This window comes from Astyanax mexicanus, chromosome 24 (assembly GCF_023375975.1).
Source record: "Astyanax mexicanus isolate ESR-SI-001 chromosome 24, AstMex3_surface, whole genome shotgun sequence".
In the NCBI taxonomy this organism is placed as follows: domain Eukaryota; kingdom Metazoa; phylum Chordata; class Actinopteri; order Characiformes; family Acestrorhamphidae; genus Astyanax; species Astyanax mexicanus.
Window position 1 is genome coordinate 3914643 of NC_064431.1, and position 22794 is coordinate 3937436.

Below are 22794 nucleotides of genomic sequence, written 5' to 3' on the forward strand. Positions count from 1 at the left end.
CCAACGTGAGCGTGGAAGTCCCGCCAAAAATGTTTGTTTAAAAGGGAGACCGTGAGCGCGTGAAGCATAACAACAAAAACAACAGCAGCAGCAGCAACTAAAGCAACTAGAGAAGGAGAAACTGCAATGAAGACTTTAAAGATGGAAGCAATGGCAACCAGCACTTTTAAACACAGAAATGAGAAGCTTAAAGTGAGTACTTTAATTTTTTAAATAGTTTTAAAAAGTTCTGACAACCTTAATAGCAAAGAACGTTTGTTGAAAGTTAGTTTTTTTGGTTGCATTAAATGTTTTAAGGTTGATTATGTGAAAACAACCTTTAAACAACTTTTGAATCAATGTTCATTATTTATAGTATATAGTATATTTATAGTAATATACACTGTACAAACTATATGAATAGAATGCAAACTATATATTTATCTTAACGTAAATGAAATATCATTGAAAAGTTACTTTATTTCAGTAATTCAGTTCAAAACGTCAAACTAATGTATTATATAGAAATCTTCCCTCTGCTGACAACTTTTATGGAGGTGCAGATTTCATTTTCCAGCAGGACTTGGCACACTGCCCACACTGCCAAAAGTAACAGTTGGTCAAAAATAGATCACTCTGTGTGTAATACATCTATATAATGTGTTATTTTCACATTTTCAACTAAATTACTGAAATAAAGTAACTTTTCAATGATATGTCAAATCAGCGTAAAATTGACATGCACATATAAATCAGTTCTGATGTTGGATATCATTGTTTTAATGCATTAGAAATATAAAAATGAATGTTGATTCAACATACATTCACTGGGTATCATTATTATATTATTATCTCTGTGTAATTGGTTGTAAGATCTTTAAATTAACTGAAATGTCATTTCTTTTATTTCCCTCAGTTAAGAAAACCAGCTGTGGAGAAACTGCGCAGAGACCGCATCAACAGCAGCATCGAGAAGCTCAAGCTTCTTCTGAAAGACCAGCTTAAATCCAAGCAGCCGAGCTCCAAACTGGAGAAGGCTGACATCCTGGAGATGGCCGTGACCTACCTGAAAAGCAAGACGCAGGAACAGAGCTACACAGATGGCTTCGCCCGGTGTTTGGAGGAGACCGCCCGCTTCCTCTCAGCTCACAACCAGCTAACAGCAGAAAAACCTGCTTTAGTGAAGAACAACACTGGAGCACAGACGCCTGAATCCTGTGTAAAGACTGTTCCTGTGGGTGAGAAGATCATCTCCGGTGTTCCTCAGTGCACGCTGGACAACGCACAGCTTTGGAGACCCTGGTGATCTTCAACAAAACCACTTTAACAAAAACACTCAAGTTAAAAAAGAGAGAACGTATTGGCTAGTATTTAGCCACGGTGGTGTTCTCTTGTGCAGTAGAGCTTTAATGTTCCTTTATTCACACTGTATGGATGTAAACAGCAGCTGTTTCTCTGTTCCTCAGAGAATGGACTGACTACCCCGTAACTGAACCTCAATGCACGTATGGTTGCTAGTAGGTACACTTCACCTGTGTAGGGTATGATTTTTTACATATTGTAAAAAGAAAATGATGTTTTTTTATGGTAAAATGTTGTTTTATGTGATCCATCATGTTGATGGAATTGTCAATGTCTGTTTTAAGACAAAATTAAAGTACTTATATTATAAAATTTTATGTTTGTTCTCATTATTTGAAAGTTTCATGTCACCTTTATGGCTTCCTTTCCAGGAAAACACTGCACTGACTTTGCACTTGATAATAAAACACAGTGGATCAACACCAGCAGATGACATGTCTCTCCAAACCATCACTGATTGGTGGAAACTTCACACTAGACCTTAAGCAGTTTGGACTGTGTGTCTCTCCACTCTTCCTCCAGACTCTGCTCCCTTGATTTACAAATGAAATGTAAAATTTACTGATGATCAGTGATGGTTTGAAGAGTCATGTCTGTCATCTGCTGGTGTTGATCCACTGTGTTTTATTATCAAGTCTAAAGTCAGTGCAGTTTTTAGTTTTCCCGCAAAATGCTGCTGATGACAACTTTTATGGAGATTCAGATTTCATTTTCCAGCAGGACTTGGCACACTGCCCACACTGCAAAAAGTACCAGTTGGTCTTATTATATATTCCAACTTTCTGAGACTTTCTGATTTTTTTATTTTTCATTGGCTGTTAGCCATAATCATCAACAATAAAAGAAATAGATCACTCTGTGTGTAATACATCTTTATATAATATGAGTTTTAAATTTTTAACTGAATTACTTCAACTGCAGTAAAATGCTTTTAAATCTAAATTATAGGTAAATTAATGATGTTAAATTAATCATGAGCATTTTAGCATCACAATTCAAAGAGAGTTCTATTGAAACACATTGTGTAGCACTGATAACATATAATAAGCTCAATGTAAGCCAACAATTTTAAGTAAAATCTAATTTGGAGATCTTCAGGTTGCCCCATCCTCCAGTTATAATTTCCATAACAACGCATTTCTCCATAAACCCCGAGTCCATGACCTCACATTGCTCACATACCTTCACTATGCTTTACTACGCGTCTGAATTATTCATGCTTGGGCTGCTGCTGGTAATTCAGGGCCCTGGTTTAACAGAGCCGCCCTATTTGGCCTTTCTTTCACTACGATCATAATGAGGTGGCAGCATTCCCACAGTGACACAGTTCAGACTGAACAGCTGATCTAATCCCAGACTGTGAACACTAAACGTGAGCGAGGGATCCTCCAGCGCCGCCCGTTCCCAGGCTGCCCCGCAGCACCGCAGTACTGTCTGGGTTTACAGTGTGTGAGGAACGGGGAGGGTCTGAGGTGTGGTAATGGCCTCTGTTGTGGTGACTTTGATCTAAGCTGTTGAAGGACACTAAGAGAAAGAGGTGGCTGAGAACCTTTATGACTGTCTGGAGTGCACCATGAAGTGTTGAAGGCGAGAAGAAACAGCTGAAGAACGGCTGTGTAAAAATAGCCTTGACTTGTGTTAATGTGGCACTGTCAAATTCTAGATTTAGGAATACAACTTATTAAAGTACTAGTTCTAGTGCATCTAAAAAAAAAAAAATTATATAATTAAAAATTACTTTATTTTAGTAATTCAGTATAAAATGTGAAATACAGCTTTAAAATAAAAAATAAGAGACCACCTAAAAATGGTGAGTTTCTTTGAATTTGCCGAATTAAAAACCTCTGGAATATAATCAAGAGGAAGATGGATGATCACAAGCCATCAAACCAAACTGAACTGCTTGAATTTTTGCACCAGGAGTAAAGCAGCATAAAGTTATCCAAAATCAGTGTGTAAGACTGGTGGAGGAGAACATGATGCCAAGATACATAAAATCAGTGTCTCAGAAAATTAAAATATTATAGACTAAAGACTAATTGGTATTTTTGGCAGTGTGGGCAGTGTGCCACGTCCTGCTGGAAAATGAAATCTACATTTCCATAAAAGTTGTCAGTAGCAGAGGGAAGTATGAAGTGCTGTAAGATTTTGTGGGAAAACAAACTGCACTGACTTTAGACTTGATAATAAAACACAGTGGATGACATGAAGGTATACAGTAAAGCACATTTAGTCAAATATTGTACTTATATTATGTTTAAATTCTGAAAGTAGCAGTAAAAATGATACCATATACATATTGCTTGTTCCCCCCCCCCCCCCCATGTCTGTAAGTTAGATTGTGGCTAGAACCTTACATTAAAGCACATTTTCTTCTTTAATATGGCATTTGTATTATTTGTAATTCTAAAAAACAAATGAAAAGTTTAAAATGTTGAATTTAGCAGTATAACATCAACTTCTATGGTATTTTATAATGTTTAAATTGTGAACTTTTATCTTTTTAGTTTCTTTAATTGACTGGAAATGGGAATTAGATTAGGAGATAGGAGAATTAAGTAAATCAATCATGACAATAATAACACAAGACTCTCCGGTGGGAAAGTTTCTGTTCCTTTAAACACAAGATAACGATGGATACCAGTCGTAAGTGATTAGACTGGTCATGCAGTTGAGACGAGGCTCACTCCCAGACCTGCTGCCAGCCATAAAAACACACAGTCTGAAGAGAAGTGTGTCTGAGAGCAGAGCTAATAAAGAGCTGAGAAAGTGTGTCCTCTTCTCTAGAGGAACATGACCACTGTTATCCTGCTGCTGCTTTGATCTGATTTTAGCAATGAACTGTGAAAAATGTTAGATGGACACCAATAAACAGGGTTACCAGCTTGTGCTGGGATCAGTCACTCTTCTAGACTCAGAAGTGTGTCGTGGCTGGTTTGGCTTGAGTAGCGTTGCTGTTGATTGTAAAGCTGTAGGCTTTGATGATTCCTGCTGGAAAAGTGTGGCCTCAGCTGTGGTGAAGTGTGCTGCACTACAGTAAACAATTACCAATTTATTTTAGAGTCAAGGCCTTTATAAGGAGTCTGTTCCACAGAGGTGACTGTAGGATCACTGTTTTAGCACCACACCCCACCCTCTTAAAAAACATGCACTGTAAATGAAGCTGAGAACAGTTCCCAGGAGGGGCAAGGGGATCATATCAGACACATTTATGTACTATTATGTACAAGAGACAGGAATTAGGAATGCTCAGTCATAGCCCTGGTCAGATTAAATATTAGGCTTAATTAGAGCTGGACCATATGGCCCAAAAAAAATAATCTTCTATTTAAAAAAAAAAAAAATCAGATTTTCAATTAAAATACATTTTTCCCCTACTAAAATCTCCTAAACGTCGCTAGAAGTCGCTAAATGACGTCATCGCCTAATTTGCATAATACATGTTTTTGAAGCTGTAAAGGATTAACATTGTGTGAGAGAAAAAAGTGAGTAAAAAACTAAATATGTTAGAAATTATACAAATAAACTTCAACAAATGAACAACTTCAGTTGCTTTTTAAATAGGCAGTCACCTCTCAAAATAACTTTATTTTTACATAAATTACATAAATCAGTTTTTTGCCGTGTTGTTAAATGTTATTAAAAGAGCAGTTTTTAATTTATTTATTTATTTATTTTTAGCTTTCTTAAGTTTTCTTTATTTTCAAAACCATTATAGATAAATTGTTGAATAGCCTTTTACAAAGAGGGAGACACTGTGGACGAGGTGACTGACAGGCGATGTAACAATTGGTCTTATATAATATTCTAATTTTCTGAGACACTGATTTATGTGTTTTCATTGGCTGTAAGCTTCATAATCAATGATAAAAGAAATAAACGCTTAAAATAGATCACTCTGTGTTTAATACATCTATATAATATATGAGTTTCACATTTTGAACTGAATTACTGAAATAAAGTAACTTTTCAAAGATATTCTAATTTTTTGAGATGACCCTGTATATAATGGATTTCCTTAATGAATGACTAATTTCACATTTCATTACAGACAGTGTAATTAGTATATAGTAAATAAATGTAGTATTTATTTTCCATTTATAAGAGCCCAACACTAATTATACAGTTAGTCTTTGTGTGAAAATTTGATATTATATTTAATACAATAATTTGAACATATTACACAATTACCCTGCACTACAGACAATGAACTAGTATAGTCCACTAGATGTAAGCATTTAGTTGAATTAAATAACAGAGTCCACTAGGTGGCAGTATTTGAGTAATGTGAGACTCTTTTTCATCATCCCTTTTTATTCAGGCACAGAACAGATTGCACTGTTTATATTGCATTAAACTTTCATTCAGTTGGAAGAAGATAAACCAGAACAATCACTCTATTGCCCTGTACTTACACTGTTATCAGACTCTGCAGCAGCAGCAACAGCTTAATTACTGTTTTATTAAATTAATTAATTAGATTTTAAAGTTTAACAATCCCAACTACAGTGGACGAACTGGGCCAACCAAGACCTTTACATAAAAAGAACAACGATTAAAATCACATCAACGTTCTAATAAACTACAATAACATTCTGGCACACATTCTTTAATTCCAGCAGCATCTTATATGTTACTGTAATAGGGACCCAAACGTATTATTATTATATTTATTATTAATATCATCATTAATTATGCTTCAATCATTAATGAATAGTATAATTTTTTTTATTCTATTCTTTAGTGCAGCAGATAAATCAGACATAAATTGAGGTAAGAATTTAGGGTGCCACTTTAAAATAAGACTACCTTTAGAAAGGGTTTATAAATGGTCTACAATCAGTTTATTAATGGTTACTAATTCGATTGTAAATGCTCTTTCTACGTATGTGTTATAACTGATTATTAATTATTTTTAAGGCATTTACAACCTAATTAGCAATCATTAATAAACTAATTGTAAACCATTTATAAACCCTTTATAAAGGTAGTCTTATTTTAAAGTGGTACCGAATTTAGACTATTTTATAGTCAACAACGTAACAAACGATGGTGATAATTTTACCACTGTAAAAATGCAAAGCCATTGAGAGAGCAGGACACGCCTCTAGACAAAAACAAATTTGAAAGGAACACAAAATTCACAAAATAATTGAAATAATTGTGACAGAAATCACGAATTTCAGTGCAAATTCTTAAAAATCCTCTTGATTTCATTTTTTGAGCTTATTATTATTATTTTTTTTTTTTTTTTTTATTCCTTCTGCTTGGCCTGATCATAGCCCGGTCTTTCCTGGGTAGGCTGGTGTGGTCTGATCCACCACTGGAGGTAATGAAGGTATACGTACAGTCAGTCCTCCAGAAGAGAAGAGAGGAGAGAACTGTAGCAGTGCTTTAGCTGTCAGTAGTTTTTCTAGATGCACGTTTCTACATGAGCATGTCAGCCTCAGGCAGCACCACAAGGAGGCGCTATTCTATCCGTTTTCAGCGTTTTGTGAAAACCCAGGAGGACTTCTCGCCTGCCTTCTTCAGAAGGTCACTTGGGATAAAGGTTAAATCAAGCAGGAACAGTAAAAGGTCTTGATTGTTCATTGAAGAGAGGAAGCTGTTAAAAAAAGTACACAGATTGGGATTATACAGATTAAGGGCTACGTTGGGGACGGAAGAGCAGAGTTTTGTCATCAACCCATGTAGGGATATTTCCAGTCTGTCAGAGGAACGTGTGTCTCCTTAACGACCTGCGGCGAAGTCCACCTGAGGACGTAGTGCGGTCCTCCAGGTTTGTCATTGGTACCTGAACAGATAAAATGTAAAAAATATTAATAAAGACAAAATGTATAGCATTTTAGTGCTAGTGCATCTAAAAAAATACAATATCATTGAAAAGTTACTTTTTTTCAGCAATTCTGTTCAAAATGTGAAACTCATATATTATATATAGATGTATTAAACACAGAGTGATCTATTTTTAAGCGTTTATTAATTTTATAGTTGATGATTATTTGTGGCTTAGACCCAACGAAAACCCAAAAATCAGTGTCTCAGAAAATATTTATATATTATATATAACCAACTGACAGCTAACAGTGGTGCTTTGAACATTTGTGAACCCATTTGAATTTTCTATATTTGTGCATAAATATGACCTAAAACATCATCAGATAAAAAAAAATATATATATATTTGGTAATTTATTGAGAAAAATGATCCAATATTACATACTAATGCATCTCAAACAATTAGAATATCATTGAATATCAAAGTTAATTTATTCTAATAATTCAGTAAAAAAATCTGTTCTGTGTTTAATACATTTTTAGATTTGTTATATTTCTTTTATTGTTGATGATTTATTAATGGCTTACAGCCAATGAAAAACAAAAACCAGTGTCATTGAAAATTAGAATATAATATAACACAAATTGGTACTTTTGGCAGTGTAGGCAATGTGCCAAATCATGCTGGAAAATAAAATCTGCATACAGCATGAAGTGCTGTAAGATTTTCCATTAAAACGCTGCACTGACTTTGGACTAAATATAAATAACACAGCGGATCAACACCAGCAGATTACATGGCTGATTATTACAACAGCACTTCACACTTTCCTCTGCCGACAACCTTTACGCAGTTTCGGATTTCATTGTCCAGCAGGACTTGGCCCACTGTCCATACTTCCAAAAGTACCAATTTGTTTTATATTATATTCTAATTTTGAATGACACTGATTTTTGGGTTTTCATTGGCTGTAAGTCATAAATAATCATCAACAATAAAATAAATATAACAAATCCATAAATGTATTAAACACAGAACAGATTTTTAACTTAATTACTGGAATACAGTAAGTTTAATATTCAATTATAATTTAATTATTTTGAAATGCATTAGTATGTAATATTGGATCATTTTTCTCAATTACTATATTACCAATTATATATTTATATATTTATCTAATGATGTTTTAGGTCATATGTATGCACAAATATAGAAAATCCTAAAGGGTTTACAAATGTTCAAGCACCACTGTGCGTAAAACATCAGATGTGTTGGGGTCATCGTTGGATATATATTTACCTGATGCCCTGGCGCCTCCAAACGGCTGCTGGGCAACAATAGAGCCTGTGGATTTGTCATTAACGTAGTAATTTCCTGCTGCGTTCCTCAGTACCTTTGCAGCCTCGTCCACAACAGACCTGAAACGAGAAGTTACACTAGTTACCCACACAGTTACTCCTACAACATGCAAACCATCAAATGCTGTGATATATATGAAATATATGTAAAAACTTGCAGTTAGAAAAATCGCTTTATACTTACTTATCTTTGGCAAAGACAGCCCCTGTCAGAGCGTATGGAGAGGTGCTGTCAATCAAACTCAGCACTTTCTTGTAATCATTCTCAGGATAGACGTAAACTGTCAGAACTGGCCCAAAGATCTCCTATAAAAAGCGACAAAAAAACATTTTATTGATACACACTTTTATAGTATTGCATTCAGTTTAAATCTCGGATATCTTACTGTTTTTATGTAATAAGGCCTAATCGTGCATAGCAGTGAAGCGCTAGAAGTCTAAAGTTAACTCCTGGTTAACTAGTTAACTTTAGAGCTTTATGTCTTATGTCTTCAGAAAGGGGGCAGGTGGTGCAGCAATTAATTATTATTGTTCATTGTTTAATTTCTCTGTGATAGGGAGCTAAAATTAGCTTTTACTACATTGTATTTTATTTTTCAATTCCACCTTAAATGTTGCAGCCGCTGTTGTCTGTTGCATCATTTAAGGTGGAATGGAAAAGTTAGCAACGTAGCTATCTACTGAGAAAAACTACCAATGTTCACCAGGGTTAAACATGCTGTAATTTTTTGTGTGTAAAATACAGCTCTGGAGAGACGACTTCATAAGAGACGACTTCAGTTTCTGAATCAGTTTCTCTGATTTTGCTATTTATAGGTTTATGTTTGTGTAAAATGAACATTGTTGTTTTATTCTATAAACTACAGACACCATTTCTCCCAAAGCTTTCAGACCTCAAATAATGCAAAGAAAACAAGTTCATATTCATGAAGTTTTAAGAGTTCAGAAATCCATATTTGGTTCTCCTCCACCGGTCTTACACACTGCTTTTGGATAACTTTATGCCTTTACTCCTGGTGCAAAAATTCAAGCAGTTCAGCTTGTTTTAATGGCTTGTGATTATCCATCTTTCTGTTGATTATATTCCAGCAGTTTTCAATTTCATAAAATCAAACAAACTCATAATTTTTAAGGGGTCTCTTTTTTTTTTATCTTAATCCCTGACAGAAATCTATCTCGTTCAACCAGCCCTGTAAACTATTAGGACTGAGGTAAAGGAGGATGAGCAGAGAGATCATGCACTCATGTGAAGTTGAGCGTAAAATGCTGCTCAATGGGTCAGACTGTCTTAAACAAACAAACCAAAGTCCAACTACACACTCAGCTATTGCTGATTCTGTGTGCAGGGTCTGAAACACTGGCTGTTAAACAAAGATGCTTTAAGCTCTTACTGTATATCCCAGGGCCTATTATTCCGTTATTAACTTTTTTCACATGTTTTATTATATATGAAGACAAAATAGCTCTTCAAAGAGCACTTACTCTCCTAACCCCTCTAATAAACTAACTATTTCTAACCTCATTTCCACCTCTTCTCTATCCCAATATTCCCCCTGGGCCTCATTTAGGCCCTTTAGGAACGTTTATGTTCTCAATTGCTAAAGTACATCATTATTTGTAAGTTGCTTTGGATAAAAGCTTCCGCCAAAAGTAATTTGATGTAATGTAATGTAACATGATCTGCTATTACACATTTCCTACAATGAAATTAAATAAAATTGTTAATATTTATAAACACATGGATCCCGGAGGTCTGTGGGTTCAAACTAAAGCAAACACCCTACATAATAAAAATGATCACATGATAACCTTACCTCATTCATTATTTTATCTTTCGGATCTTTGGTTTCAATAATGGTGGGCTCAACATAGTATCCCTTTTTATCATCACAGTTTCCACCAGCGATCACGGTCAGACTCGGGGAGGTCTTGGCATGATTGAGCCAGCCCTTTATCCTGGAAAAGGACTTAGAGAAAGAATAACAGGGTTAGTATAGCTGTATGAAAAGTAATGAAAGTAATCAGAGCAAATATGAGAACACGAGAACATGTTAAATATGCAATATTGTGCAAAAGTGTTACAATAAAATAAGATTAATACAAAATGCGTTTTTAGTCCTGATCTAATGAAACATGGTCCGAACTCTAACGTAACCAACATTCTACAAACCAGTAAATATGAAGAGACTCCGTCCATGTAACTGATGATGACAGGATGTAGTTAAGTTTTTTATTCCACTTACTAAACTGCAACCTGAAACCAAAACTAACTGGACCAAACATACTCAAACTTTCAGGTGTGAAAACTCCTGAAAAAGTGGTTATTTGAAGATGTACCTTAAAATAATGAGTCCTTTATATTTTAAAACAAACAGGAAGATGGTTCAATAGAAATAGTCCAAAATTTCCTAAAATAAAACCTTTTTACAGCAGTGGGGTAATACGCTGCCCTTCATGCATCAGAGTTGGACTCTACATTCTGTGTATCTGTCTAACTTAATTCATTTGAAGGTTGCTCAAATAAGAGCATGAGAAAAACACCATTAATTAATAATTTTGTGAGTATATGTGCACTCAATAATACAGTTTCATGGGCTTACCTTCTCGTCTATAACTGCTGAGAAGAACGTTCCAAAATCTTCAACTGGCTGTAAAATAAAACAAAAATCATTTTAGAATCTCAGAGATAATTTTTTTCTTTTACTTTTGAATGCTTCTTGTAAAGCTGCAGAAAGAGTAGCCATAACAAAACATCTGGTGTGTTCAGAAAATCAGCAAAAAGCTCAGAGAGATGAACTCACGTCTCCTAATTTAATCTGTTTGTGAATGTCCAGCAGCTCCTGCTTGATCTGAGGCCAGAGCGAGTCCGGGACGTACATCCTGGAGCAGGCCGAGCACTTCTGCCCACCGTACTCGAACGCTGACCTGATCGTGCCCGTCGCCACACTGTGAACGTCTGCAGACTTGTGCACAAAGTGGAAGTTCTTGCCGCCACATTCTGAAAGGTACAAAATCAAGAAGCTCCAATCTCTTAAAAGGGTCTGGCATTTTTTTATTTTTTTAAATAATAGGAATCCATTAGTTGTTTTTCAAATAAATGTATAACTTCATAATTTTAGAAGCATAACCTACCAGACCTCTCAAGGTCACAATTATAACCCGAATTAAACAATTCATTTATATATTTTCCCACTTGCAAAAATTATGTATTTACAAAATATACTAAATTATGAAATTAAGTCAGACAACCATATAAAAAAGAATAAATTAACAGGATATCATTAAGGATGAACATATATTTAGGTTTAGAAGTGTGTGCAGTCGAAGAAAAATCACTGACCTCCTGCAACACGAGGGAAATTTCTGTAGATATCAAGATTCTGCCCCACCTGTTTCCACAAACGCTTAAATGTCCTGTGGATCAAATACACACAGAATCAGAGGTATAAAGTAATGAAGTACAAATACATTGTTTCCTTACTTAAAAAGAAATATTGGTTATCTATACTTTACTGTAATTCGTTTTCAGAAAACCTTTTATTTCTACTTCTTACATTTTTTACACAATTATCTGAACTTTCTACTCCTTACATTTTAAAAATATCCTCGTTACTCCTGTTTTATTTTAACTCGTTTTTATTCTGGCGTCTCATCGTTCAGTAAAACCCCTATCCAGATAAATGTCTCCATCCAGATAGAGTGAATCTGATTGTGATTGGATGTAGAGAAGTATAAACATAAACCATTCCGACTCCCTATTGGTTTATACTGTGATCTATCACACCTGCGCACGACCCCCCCCCCCCATCCCCCCCCCCACATTCATTTACAATGGGCATATGTGTAGCTAAAACAGGGAACAGCCTAGTGCATCCCAAATTATATTTTGGGGAGGGGGGGATACTGCACTAAATGGCTTTTGGGGTTTTTGTTCTTAATTGCTTATGTCTTTCCCCTTACATTACTTTTACTTTTATAATTTAAGAAGTTATGAAATCAGTACTTTTACACTTTTACTTAAAGAGTACAAATATTGAGTTAATACGTAAACCTAGTATTTATACTTCTACCTGAGTAATGAATGTGAATACTTCCGACACCTTTGATCTAAATGGAAGTTAAAGTTAAATCTTAATGAAATGTTAATGGTTGGTGAACTCTGAGTGATGAGCTAATCTACTATGTTAACTAAAGAGAGAGAGAGAGGGAGAGAGAGAGAGAAAAAGAGAGAGAGAGAGAGAGAGAGATAGAGAGGGGTCATACGGGACACTGCCGGTGAAGTTGATTCCAGCTAAATGCTCAGAGGAGGTGACTGTGTCTCCAAAAACTGGACCGTCAGCCGGGACAAACTGGATAATGTTGGGCGGCAGGCCAGACTCCCGCAGGATCTTGTAGACTGCGTAGCTAGCAGACATGGCTGTGTCACTGGGTTTCCAGAGAACCACGTTACCCTGACAACAAACACATTTAAATATGTTTTATTTACAACAAGAATGACGGCTTTAATTACTGACTCAATTTATAAATACACAGTGGTTACTGAGTTTCAGTACTGGGTCTAAAGTACAGGTGAATTGTAATCACATTGTATTATTTTTAAATACTTATCATTATTTTATCAAAAAACTTTTTTTTCTGGTGTATTTTTATACATAAGGCGCACTGGATTATAAGGCTCATTATGCGACACTAGTAAGGAACAGGGGTGTCACCATGTTTGCCTTCTAATTCAGAAAACTATAATTATTTAAAAAAAGTCAAACGAGAACTGAATATTAATCTACACAGATGAAAATTTTTATTTGAGTGAGTAAAGCACTTTCTAGATTTCCACTATAGCTGGGTGCAGCAATATTTTCATTAGCAGCTAACCACTAGCGCTAAACTGAGGAACCTTGTAGCTTCTTTTAACATGATAAACACGCAAACTACAGTCCGATATACAGTACTCACCTCTGAACGGCAAAAGAGCTAGTGTTTAGCACGGTTAGTGGGTAATGCTAATGCTGCTCCAGCAGTGCTAGTCGGGGTTTAGCAGCAGGCTAAAAGCCAATAATACTCATCTCTAAATGGTAAAAAAGTTAGAGCATAAAGCGGTTAGCAGCTAATGCTGATACTAAATATTTTCTATTGGGTTCAGATTGGCTAGGCCACTCCAGGACCTTAAAATGCTTCTTACGGAGCCATTCCTTTTGTTGTACTGACTGTGTGTTTTTGGTCATTGTCATGCTGGAAGACCCAGCCACAACCCATCTTTAATGCTCTTACTGAGAGAAACGACCTCATTCACCCTCTCTTGTCCCCTTGGTAAAAACGCACAAGTATGATGTTTCCACCCCCATGCTTTACAGTTGAGAAGGTGTTGAGATAACCAGAGCAATGGGAATGGATGCTGAACTTTGAATGTAATGAACTCACCATTAATGCTGGTGTGCCAGCCAGATTTCCACCAATAGCAGTGAAATTGAATGGAGCAACCGCAGCGACAAAACCCTACAAAGGAACAAGAAAGACAAAAACGGAGATAAAACAAACAATACGGGTGGAGACATTCTGCTTGACATGCACATGGAACTCTCCATGTGGCTATGAGGAGTGACTAGAATGACTACATTTAGGCCAAGTGGAAAAGTGTGTATTTAAAGTATTTTAAGTGAAAACCCACCTCCAGTCCACGGTACAGCATTGTGTTGGTGCTGCCATCGCTGTCCAGCGGCTGCTGCTGCTCCAGCTCGATGGCGTGCTTGGCGTTAAACCTGAAAAAGTCAATGAGCTCCGCTGCAGCATCGATCTCCGCCTGCACCACAGTCTTACCCTGAGGGGACAGCATGGAAAACAGCATTATTATAAGTTAAGTCACAAAGTGTACTTTTTTTAATTTAATGCAAATCAGATCTACACTGAGCAAAAAAAAGTTCAACAAACAATTTGCTGCATTTACAGAGAGAGAAAAAAGAAAGAGAGAGCATGCAGTCAGGTGAATGAGTTTAGCTCAGCAAACCATTTAGTATGTCGAAACTCACGAAGCACTCAGTCCATCTACAATTAGTTAAATAATACTTTTTAATTATACTAAATAAAAAATAGTATTACAAGTACTGCTTTAAGTTTAAACAAACAACTGTGTGGTTTAATTATTAATTTAAATTAAATCACTTTATTTTTTCACTTAGTTTGTGAAAGTATCATTGTATAAGACGTCTAAACTGAACAGTGGTAAAGAGTAATAAAGTACATGTACATAATTAAATAGATTTTTTTTTTGTATCTTTGCTGAAATTTAAACATTTTTGGTGACTTTAATTTATGTTAATTCACTTAACATGAAAGTGATTGGCTTCAGTTTAAAATGATTGACATGTCCTTCGCCCTTTGCTTACGCCCACTGGTTCTCCGGTCTGCACTAGCAGAATTCTGCACAATTGTGCCCCAATTCATCATTACACCCCTAGTATTGGTGAATATAAAATTGCCTATTGTAAATGCCTGTACAGAACCAACTCCAAAAAAGTGCTACCTGGCCGATCATCGTCTTGGCCAGAACCTCAGCTCTCCTAGGTCCACTGATTGCATCAGCAGCCTTGAAGAGGATCTGAGCTCGATCTGCCACTGGCTTCAGGTCCCATTCTCTCCTCGCCGCTACAGAGGCCAGGATAGCTTTATTCAGGAGATCCTGTGGGCAGAAGAAATAACTCCTATCAGCACATCAGTTTCAACACTGAGTGTGGAGTAAGTAGAATCTTTCATATAAGTACATATAAAAAAATACTTAACATCATATCATTATGTCATTAAAGCAACAGTCTCTCAAAAATCCAATTAACATACAGTACAAGTCAAAGGTTTGGACACACCTCTTCTCATTTATTCTAAGTGTTTTCTTTCGATTTATGATTTTTTTTACAATTTAATTTAATTACAATTGAATAGTATAGATATTTAAGCTATACAGGAAAACATGTGGAAGTACACTGCTCTGTAGGTATCTTCTTAAAATTTCTGTTATATTTACAAAATTTGAAAAACATTTAATCAATAACTTTTAGTTTATGATTACACACCATTGGACTGGAAATGACTTACAGAAACAGAACCTTTTTTAAACTGCACAAACTTGTAAAAACCTTTAGTACACATGCTTTGGTCTGAATGGAATTCCTTACCTTATCAGCATAACAGAACTTGGCCACCTTGTGCGAGTGGTTGAAGGGCTGTAGATAAAAGAGTCATATCAGTAAACTATCATGACAGTGATAAAAGGGGCTACTGTTATACACAGAGAACAAAAGCACATTTACACTGTATGTCCAAAAGTTTGTGAACAACTATTTTAATGAATATATTCAGCTACTTTAACCCTTAACAGCCAAGCATTTTTGTCAGTTTTCTATATGATATTTCAAACCTAAATTTTAAGGATTTCTTTTCAAGCAATACATACAAAGATGTCTTGTTTAATAAGAAACGCTAATGAAAAGCCTAATTGTAATTTAAATAGTCTTTACTACAATAATCTTTACTAAACTTCATTTTAAAAAACATTTAATGTCTTCCAAACATTTTTTTCTTTAGGTTTGTAAAGTTTTTATGTCTGTATTCAAACATACAGAAGCCTTTAACGTTTTCAGAATGTAAATATCTTACTTAACTGCAAAGAAAAAAGGTGGTTGATGTGGCGCACTGGAAAACACCATTGTCTGCTTGTGAGCTACCACATCATGTGGGAGACTGGGGTTCAATTCCCTGTCTGGGTGACTATACTGTGATACACCAATAATAGTCCTTGGGCAAGACTCCCAACAATACATTGGCGCATCTCTCTAAGTTGTTCTGGAGAGCTTCAGTCAAATGTCATTAAATATAACTAAAAAATGTTTTGTAGCCTGTATATGTGTCAAGGCCTTTTAAGCTTAATTTGCATGCATTGCTGATGCAGATGTGCCAATGACACAAATATTACAAATATGTTTTTTCAAGTAACCAAAAGTGGTTCTATAATGGCATCACTTTTAAGAATTATTTCTAGTGTCGATATATATATACGTATAAGCTGGCATGTACTCACAGACAGCTGGTATCTGATATCTTTGGTCCACACTTGTTCATCTCCAACCACACATGGAATCTCCTCTGTCTTTCCTTTTAGGTCTTGTAGGGCCTGAAAAACCAACATGATGTTTTACAGTGTTTTACAGTGCTTTACAGTCTCATCAGCAGAACCAAATTAAGGAGCACAATCTTGTGTTACATGTTTTAAGAGAGTGTGAACAAACTTTACCTTCTCCAGCTCTGCTCTCTCTTTACTCCCCTCTCTGAACCCCAGTATTGGCTCATTTTTAACCTCCACAGCTGCACAGGGGAAGGTTTTGAACCTGTGGAGAGTTTCAGCTTTGTTTATTTTGCTGCGGGGGTTCTGGACAGGCCTTTACTCTCTCTTAAATTCTGTTTTTACTGCAACAAAAGCTTTCAAAAGCCCACATTAGTATGTCGAAAGCAGACGTATCAATCCTGTGATAATATTGGCAATCCTGCAATGAGTAAACTTTGCACAACTCCATGGATCAAAGGCCAACAGCCAATTAAACTAAATTAGTTTTCTGAGACAATACCCCGGTCAGATAGCGTCATTTAGTTATTAATTTTTTTTTTAACTTTTATTTATTGACTTTTCATAATTTACAACATACAAAGAACAAACATCCAATTTGTTGGGATGTTTATTATATATATTAGATATATTAAATTGCAGAGCTTTTAGACCTTAAATAATACAAAGAAAACAAGTTTTAAAAGTTTAAAAATCAATATTTGGTGGAATAACCCTGTTTTTTTTTATCACAGTTTTCATGCATCTTGGCATCATGTTCTCCTCCATCAGTTTTAAACATTGCTTTTGGAAAACTTTATGCCACTACTGGTGCAAACATTCAAGCAGTTTAGCTTGGTTCGATAGCTTGTAATCATATATATATATATATATATATATATATATATATGATTATATATATATATATGATTATAATCAGCCCCCTTTAACACGTTAAAAAAGAGCTTTTACACTAAGCACACAAACATTATGTGATCTAGCAAATAAGCAACCCCAAGTCTCAAAATGAGTGAATTAAGACTGAAATCAAGCACAAAACAGATATTTTGGCTTTAATTTAGACAAAAAAAATGAACCTGACTTTTGTCTTTGTCTGCTTATTTTGCGTTTAGATTACTTACAAAGAGGGGGAAAATTCAAAGTGAGACTGGTTATGATTATAAGCATTGAGCAAAAATAAACATACACTTACAAAATGCTTAGTAAGAATTAGTAAAAAAAAATGCTTAATTTATTGCCTTGACAATAATTTCACTTGATTCATCTTTTTCAGCTTAGACGGTGACATTAGGAAGCACCTGTAAAGCTAGCTAGCCTACATACCCTAGCTAGGTTATGTTACAAAGAAACTGTATGAATGTGTGAATGAATGAATGAATCAACAGTAAGGAGGTGCATGCTTTAAGATCTAAGCCTAACTTTAGTTTATAGTCATTTCCTTCAACTTCTGCATGAAGTGTCAGAATGTAAGTCAGCTTTATTGTTATTCAAGTTATTCAAACACAGAAAAAAGCTTATTATATTATAAATACAGCTTATATTATTAACTAGGCTAACACATTACTGACTCCACAAACTACCTTTCTCCTATAAAGATAACTAAGTTAAACTAGCTAACCTAAGTTAACGTTAGCAGGCTAATTTGTTATATAACACAGAAAAGCCCTGTAAGACTGTAGTTAATACCATAATTATCTGATTTAATGGTTAATTTCCGGTTTAAACATTACTGTAGGACAGCAAACAGCATTTTTGCTTCAGTTTTAGTGTTTTAATAAGCTAAAACAGCTGAATAACTGTATCTAAAGCCCTTCCTGCTCTCTGTGTGCTAAGGAGTCGTGTGCTCGTCCATGTGAAATTACATACCCCCTCCAAGACTGACACAGCGCCGCCCTCACCCGCAGCATTTCTCCACATAAAACAGGCCAAATACAGCGTGAAACTAAACAAACCGAGGAATTACAGCTTAAAGACCTAAAAAACAGTCATAAAAATAGACCTTGATATGAATTTTAGCTCCTGACAGATACAGATACAGTCCTCCGCTTTCAAATGTGAATATACCATTACAATCTGAACAGGGGAGGACAGTGTTTATAAAAAAGAGAAAAATAGTTTTTCTCGTCGATATTTCCTATAGATTTTATTCTACAAGCGTTTTAGCACTCTTTAATTCTTATATGTTTGATAATTTCTGAATAAAAATCTGTAAATATTGTATTTTATTTAAAAAAACAGTGTAAATGAGTATGTATGTCAAACCTCGCTGTTTGCTAAATAGTTCGTTCCAGAGGGCGAGTCTCTGACTGGCCAATCAGCGCTGGAGGCGTTCTTTCTCAGCCAATCACGCGGCCGTAATTTCTGACACGAAAGGTCTATTTATAAAAGGTCAAGTGATCAGTCATGCTGGTGTAGTTAAATTTATGAAGTTTTATTAGAAAGTTTGTAGATTTTATCTAGACTACTAATCTGAATAGATTCTACACTAGATAATGTTATTAAGCTTGCTGTAAGGATTTAATTGAATGCAGATTTAAAAACATTAGTGAGGAATGTCCTTGTGAATTTTTTTTTCACATTTATATAGGGAATATATATATGTAAAAATTAGATTTTATACCAAGTACAGCTTAATACGAAGTCTCTGAAGTGACAACATGTAAAATAAATAATAATAATGTGTGGCCACAACTTATTAAAGTGTGAGAACAAGACAATCAATTGTTACACCTTAATAAGTCGTCCCTACGACTTAATTATCTAATTCCAATGCCTTAATAAATTGTCTCCGCAACTCAATTATCTCATTCCCACACCTTAAGTCTTCCACACAACTTAATTAGTCGTCCACACAACTTAATCATCTTCTTCCCATGCCTTAATAAGTCATCCCTACAACTGAATTATCTTGTATTTATATTTGTGTGCATATAAAGTGCAAATGTATTATTATATTTTTGTGTACGATGCGATATGGCACACCCCTAGATTTAACATTTTGAACAATATTTTAAGCAAGCAGCAAGTATGTTTGTGTGATTTTGCCTAAACATTTGGTGAATATTTCAAAAACCTTTATAAGCAAATAAAAAAATGTAAAAAGGATATTATTATTATTTATGACATTAAAGAGTTAAACTAGACTTTAAAAAGAAAATACCTCTGTAAAGTTCTTTAGCAAACAAAAGTTCTCCTTCTTAAGAGCAGGGATAATTCTGTGATGTTAAGCTAAAGATGAATAACATACTGTTATGTAACAGCATCAGTGATTACAGTGTGAAGGTGAGCAAAGTGAAGTGCGAACATTTAGTTAAAGTGTGCTGAGCATCACATGAGCTCATAATCTCTTAAAAGCTCATTTAAAGTTTTACTTTAACAAATACTATAGAGATAAACTTTAAGCCAGACACGAGTGAGAAATATATCGTTTTTATTGTTTTTTTTAACCCCAGCACCAATCACATTCATCATTTTGAAACATTTGTACATCCGTCCCGCTCGCCAAATGCAAAAGTACTTATCTGGATCATTAACAAACATTTGCCAGAAAAGCCCATTTCCAAATATGTATGTATATATGTGCATTTTAAGACAACTCAACAGAAAGAAAAATGCAGAAAAGGTCAATTCTCTGAATGAGCATTTAGAACATCACTTACATTGGAAGACATTCCACCACTGAAGCAGCTCATGATAGGCTGTGAGATAACGTATTAATGCATCACCCATAACAACAGAACAATAATGAACTGAAAATAAAATGTAATAATATGATGAACAAAATCAATAATTCCCACTAGCATAGATAAAAAAAACATGAACAATGAAGCCCCATTTACATAAAAGTGTTTAAGTTATTACTTATTAACAGGGTTTGCCAGATGAGGCACAGTCAGAGCTCTATCTGTAAAGCTTAAAGGGGCACTCCGGCCTAAAACTAGCCTTTTAAAATCATTAAGGTCCTCAATATATAGCGCAACAGTGTGTCCCTCTGATCTCGCTGTACTACAATACCCAGCATGCATTGCACAGTCATACAAGTTAAACATTCATGGACAATGTGAGTGCTAGCATAGCCACAGGCTAAAAAATACAACAGTGAAACCTGAATACCTCCCACTCTTATGTATCACACTAAAAGCATTTATAGATTTTTGATAGATGGCTGTGTCCCAATTGCATACTATTAATCTACTAATACTATTGAGTGTACAGTATATACCGGTACTAAAGGTGGGCAAAATACAATGACATGACAATATTTTATCATGTCATGTTCAATTTTCTTATCATTTAAACAGCCAACAATTTACTTTTTTAAGCATATCAAACAAACTCTGTTTGTCCTGGGTGAAGAACAGGACAATTTGAATAAAACAAATAATTGTATTTAATATGAATTGTATATTGAATTGTAGTTTGCAAGGATGTGTATCAAGATAAATTAATTTACTGTGATATAATATGTTTATCATATCTCCCAGGCCTAGGATATAATAATATTAATAATACAGGTTTTTCTACATTGTAAATGAATACTGACGTATTCCAAACTGTAGGAACACATAAGGAATTAATGTAGTACTATACAAATGTTAAACAAACAAAAATATTCTTGTCTGTGGAGCTGTTAACTGGAGCTGGTAGCTCTGATGAACATATCCTGTACAATAGAGGACACTTTTGCTCTTCCTTTCCTGGTCCTGATGAGTGCCAGTTTCAACATTATAACGTTTTTGAAGGGATACTTTCAATGTTCTTGAAATTGACTTTCAGATTAATTTACCTTTATTTTTCTTTAAGGTAATTTCTGTATTTACTTAGTTGAGTAGATCTTGCTTCTCATAATCTGGATTAGAACATTACTTAAATATTCACTATTCACTGTATACCTGTAACTCTACCTCTTCACTACTTTACTTAAACTGATGCTCTCAAACACATTAAGAGACAAGAAATTCAAGTAATTAACTCTTGATGAGTTCAGCACAGCTGTTAACTGAAAGCCTGAATTCCAGGTGACTCTACCTAATATGCAATTGGGATGTACGCCATAAAGAAAGGGGCCTTGAAGAGTCTCAGCAGGACTGTAGGAGGCAAAGAGGATTCTGCGATGGTTTACATATTATGTATATATATATATATACGTATATATATATACGTATATATATGTATACGTATATATATATATATACGTATACATATATATATATATATATATACGTATACATATATATATATATACGTATATATATATGTATATGAAAAATTTGGCCGGAGTGCCCCTTTAATAAAGCACTTAATGAACTTTTAAACAAAAGACATGTTGAGACAATGATACACTGATAATCACTGAATTAATGACAAAATTAACATCATAAGCTGGCTGTCCACTCAAATGAAACATTGTGGGACAGTCTCCCAAGCACTACACAGCATTCTACATGGAGATTTTCCATTCTATGACAAGGCGTAAACCCTATCTGGAAAACTGACCCCAAAATTACACTTAAAAATGTACAGCTGGATTACATAAAGAAAAAAAAGCTCTTTGTGGACGATGTCTCCACAGGACCTTACATTCAGTCTCTGAGGTATCGTAATGAGCTCTTGTTCGCAGACGGTAACATTTTTGATGTTATGGAGAGAAAAAAAATAAAGATGCAGCACAAATTATGTTGATCTTTCCTGACTTTTCATTGGCTGTACATCTTACTTAAACTATCAGTCCCACTTACAGTATATCCATATAGATTCATCCAGTAAGAAGCTCCTCCCCCCACTAAGAAAAATGCCTACACACCTCCACAATCCAGACAGCGCTAATATTTACTGTACTTAATATTTCGTACATGCTTTTCAAGCACAGACCTTATGGCACTAACACAGTCAGACTGGACAGGCTTTGCTCATGAACCCGTGCTTACACCTCTTTGTGCTGATGAGTCAAAGTTGCAGAGAGATCATTAATGGTCAGAAAGCCTCTCTAAGAAATTTCAACTCCATTAAGTTTAGCCTGTTTCTGATTAAACACAGACAAAGCAGCATATAGTTATGGAAACCTATCCCCATCAAGTAGAGGAGAAACATCTCATACCTGTGTGAAAATATTGACTTAATCTAAAAGTAAACTTCTTCTCAAAATTGTGACTTCCAAGCATGAAAAACTGGAAAAACTCATATTATATAGATGTATTACATGCGAAGTGA

General features: G+C 35.0%; 2 protein-coding genes across 2 annotated transcripts; one reads left to right on the forward strand and one right to left on the reverse strand.

Moving 5' to 3' along the window:
- Window positions 1-57: 57 nt before the first annotated feature.
- her2 (hairy-related 2) lies at window positions 58-1653 on the forward strand. The gene is made up of 2 exons (XM_007251527.4): window positions 58-192; window positions 896-1653. Exons 1-2 carry the CDS (start codon window positions 127-129, stop codon window positions 1283-1285), a joined length of 456 nt encoding a protein of 151 aa, XP_007251589.3. The 5' UTR covers window positions 58-126; the 3' UTR covers window positions 1286-1653.
- A 3965-nt stretch (window positions 1654-5618) lies between these two features.
- Window positions 5619-18654, reverse strand: aldh4a1 (aldehyde dehydrogenase 4 family, member A1). The gene is made up of 16 exons (XM_022682259.2): window positions 18584-18654; window positions 18451-18526; window positions 16756-16849; window positions 16543-16635; window positions 15641-15688; window positions 14995-15150; window positions 14143-14292; window positions 13896-13970; window positions 12741-12928; window positions 11818-11891; window positions 11279-11475; window positions 11078-11125; window positions 10292-10444; window positions 8662-8783; window positions 8419-8537; window positions 5619-7135 (listed from the first exon to the last, which is right to left on the reverse strand). Exons 2-16 carry the CDS (start codon window positions 18489-18491, stop codon window positions 7023-7025), a joined length of 1671 nt encoding a protein of 556 aa, XP_022537980.2. The 5' UTR covers window positions 18492-18526; window positions 18584-18654; the 3' UTR covers window positions 5619-7022.
- Window positions 18655-22794: the final 4140 nt, after the last annotated feature.

Excerpts from the sequence above, each read along its gene's own strand:
- her2 (XM_007251527.4), top strand. The coding sequence starts at position 127 with ATGAAGACTTTAAAGATGGAAGCAATGGCAACCAGCACTTTTAAACAC. Across the intron at positions 193-895 it reads ACAGAAATGAGAAGCTTAAA|TTAAGAAAACCAGCTGTGGA; the intron begins GTGAGTACTTTA and ends TATTTCCCTCAG.
- aldh4a1 (XM_022682259.2), bottom strand. The coding sequence starts at position 18,491 with ATGCTGCGGGTGAGGGCGGCGCTGTGTCAGTCTTGGAGGGG. Across the intron at positions 15,689-16,542 it reads ATATCAGATACCAGCTGTCT|CCCTTCAACCACTCGCACAA; the intron begins GTGAGTACATGC and ends TTTTATCTACAG. Across the intron at positions 14,293-14,994 it reads CCAAGACGATGATCGGCCAG|GGTAAGACTGTGGTGCAGGC; the intron begins GTAGCACTTTTT and ends CTGTCCCCTCAG.